The 3,369-nt window shown below is 38.8% G+C and overlaps 1 protein-coding gene across 4 annotated transcripts in view; it reads left to right on the top strand.

Annotated features, from left to right (window-relative positions):
* The window catches only part of NELL2 (neural EGFL like 2), a 369,972-nt gene that overhangs the window by 357,199 nt on the left and 9,404 nt on the right, over window positions 1–3,369 (top strand). For all 4 annotated transcript variants that reach the window (XM_005881704.2, XM_005881706.2, XM_014529575.1 and 1 more), the window contains exons 19-20: window positions 339–515; window positions 2,028–2,252. In XM_005881704.2, coding sequence (XP_005881766.1) covers window positions 339–515; window positions 2,028–2,252 — 402 coding nt within the window. The remainder of the gene's footprint in view (window positions 1–338; window positions 516–2,027; window positions 2,253–3,369) is intronic.

Here is a 3,369-nt window from a genome sequence, read left to right as displayed (position 1 = left end):
AAGGATCATGTAGTGGTTATTATTGTATATAGGACATTTCTGGAAAATTTCTTTTTCTTCAAATAGTATGTAGGAAGGAAATGGAAAGTTCTCCAGCATGAGTAGTTTCTGCATGTTAGCTACAAAATGGAACTTTAAAGAAAATCAATTATATTGGATAAACAGTGCAAATTATCTAAACTTTCAAATCAACATCTAAGATTTATATATGTATATATAATATATGTGTAATATATATTATATATGTGTGTGTGAACACACACAGACATGCACATATGTATGTTAGTATATTGAGAGATGGAAGCTTTTGATAAATGCTTTTCTTCCTTCTCATACAGAATGGATTTGTGATGTGTCGACGGATGGTCTGTGACTGTGAGAATCCCACGGTTGATCTTTTTTGCTGCCCTGAATGCGACCCAAGGCTTAGCAGTCAGTGCCTCCATCAAAATGGGGAAACCTTGTACAACAGTGGGGACACCTGGATCCAGAATTGCCAACAGTGCCGCTGCTTGGTGAGTTTACTGCAAGAAGTCCAGGAAGAGTTTAGGCCCAGAATCTAAATAGGAAAGCAACCTTGCTCTCCCAATCCACCAGTACACAGCACCTGGCCATAGTGTCAGCAGTTACAAGTGAGCCAGGTTAGGACGACAACCTATGCATCAGGACCTGAGAAGGATACTCTGGGGCAGACATGATGCACCATGTCGTGTATATTTCCAGAGAATATCCGAGCTCAAAAGAAGAAAAGACTCTCCCAGCTTCCTCGGTCTCATTCAGGGTGGACTTACTCAGGCTCCAGCATCTAGAACAGAGACCTAATGGCATATAGTATGTACTCACTAAATATTTGTTATGAATACAACAGTGGCATTCATGAAGAAAATCATTTGTTTCCAAGTGGAACTTTTGTTAATCCATTTCTATCAGTCATACTGAGACTTTAAAAAATAAAAACAAAAAGAAATCACTCTTTTCCCTTCTAAAGATTGTTACTGTTGATGCTCTTTTTGTGGGCACCCAGTTTTAGACATAATATGGGTATATTATAAATACTTATTTGAATGTTAGAATTGAATGTCTGTATATATTTATGAAACTTCTACTGGAAATGATAGGTCAAAAAGAAAATCTAGACTTGATAAAGAAAATACCAGTCATTTTTTTTCATTTGCCCAACTTCTTCTTTCTTTCTAGTGGTGCAAATGAAAAAGGAAAATTTGGTCTATGTGTCTTTATGGAAGAAAGTTTCACAGATGCTACATTTAAAGTTATGGCTAGATTTCTTTCTATTTGTGTGAGGATATTTTTAAGGTAGTGCTTTCTTTTTATACTTTCAACCCCCAAAAAAATCAATTGAGAGAACAAGGTCAGCTTCTGTGCCTGAAGGCTGCTTTCATCTCTAAAACCAGGAGATTCAGAATTATGGAGAAAATAGGAAACAGGTAGGAGCTACATTTTAGAAAGACCCAATTCATACAACTTTCCCAGGTGGAAAAAAACACAACTAAAATCAGTTCCTAATTTGCCCCCTCCCTCATACCTAGAAACATATAAATGAAAACGGAAAACTGTCATATTTCTTACATATTTCAGTTTATTTTCTCATAAATGGACAAAATTTTCTTTTATGCGGAAAGGAATAAATGTTAAGTTAGGGGGAAAATATCAAAAGAATTTTAAAAAAGGATGGCATAGGCAACAAGTTTAATAAAAACCTCTTCCATAATAACCAGTTCTCCTTTTTCATGGGAAAGATAGGGGCATGCAAATTTGATTGTTTTAAGAGAATGGTTTTTGGGTTTGTTTTATTGTTGTTCGTGTTTAATCGATGAAGGACAGTTTAAAATTCAGCTGCAGGGTAGGCCTCATAGCTCTGAGTGCACGATGCTCGACCTGGGAGGTCTGAGCATACATGTCCTCCAGGTCAATTGCGTGTGCAGTAAACACCATGCTCCCTCCCTCCTGCCTCCTCCCCTGCCCGCCCTCCCTGCCCCTCCGCCCTGGCACCTCTGCTTTCCTTACAGCAAGGGGAAGTGGACTGCTGGCCCCTGCCTTGCCCAGAGGTGGAATGTGAATTCAGCGTGCTCCCGGAGGGTGAGTGCTGCCCGCGCTGTGTCACTGACCCCTGCCAGGCCGACACCATTCGCAATGACATCACCAAAACTTGCCTGGACGAGATGAATGTGGTGCGCTTCACTGGCTCCTCGTGGATCAAACATGGCACGGAGTGCACTCTCTGCCAGTGCAAGGTAAAGCCCTTCCATCCAGGGAGGGAGCTCTCGGCCAGCTGCTCCCCGAGCTCAGAGATAGTAATAGCCTAACCTGGCCAAGGGGACGTATTTCATGTCCTATTTATTGTTCCAGGGGAGGTGGGAAGTGGTGATCAGCTTTGTTAGTTCCAAGGCTGAAGGTCATGTGCATCCTTCAAGAATATACGGTCATGGAGCAGGAGGCATAGAAAGAACAACCAGAACAGAAACGACCTACTTGCCCTAAAGCATCTAACTGTACACATATTTAAAAGAACAAACAACACAAAAAACCCTACAACACCAAACTTCATGTTACTTCTTTCATAATAGAACACAATATTATTTTATTGATTTTTAATCTGGTCCTTTTATAAGGTTTGTAAGATACACCAACCAAGTAGATATATTGCATTTTCCAAAGTGGAAATCAATGAGGCAAAAATGGGCATAGTTCTTGGTTTGTGGTGATCAATTACATTGAGCTTGAGCTGTTATTTTAAGATCTGTTATTTACCATATTTTATTCCTACAGTTGGACAAAAATCATTACAAATATTTTTCTTCTCATCATAAGGAAAGAGCATTGTGTTTCTTCAGCAAGAACACACATGCAGAGAACGTAGACATAGCCTGTAGAGTGCACAGATAGTGACAAACTTGGAAACATTCTTCTCTGGTGATTGTACGAACATTTGATTATTTGATTCAGAAGTCATTGATCTTCATAGTCATAATTTTGGGAGGAACACTAACACTAAGTAAAAAATCTGGAAGGCGTAATAGCAACAAGAAAGCAAAGATGTCCGATTTTTCCCGGCGTAGCACAGCCAGATATCTATAACCACTCTGGTTGTTGAAGTGACCATTTCCATTGAAAAATAATTTTTCATAGAGCAATTTAATTCAGATTCACTTAGTACAAATTCTTCCTAGAGTGGCCTAATGTAACAGGACAAAGAAATGTAAAATGGAGAAATTATTGTCTATTTTAATCCCAAATTTCTAGCTCTTTCAATCACACAATTTGTCAATCAAGCAAAGTTTTTTGAGTGAACGTTTAATGCTGTTTTCTGAAAGTACATTAGCAAATTTTACTACTGCTAAAATTTTTCTT

This window comes from Myotis brandtii, unplaced genomic scaffold, assembly GCF_000412655.1.
Source record: "Myotis brandtii unplaced genomic scaffold, ASM41265v1 scaffold686, whole genome shotgun sequence".
NCBI lineage: Eukaryota > Metazoa > Chordata > Mammalia > Chiroptera > Vespertilionidae > Myotis > Myotis brandtii.
The sequence above is the reverse complement of the archived record's forward strand: the minus strand, read 5'-3'. Positions and strand labels throughout refer to the sequence as shown.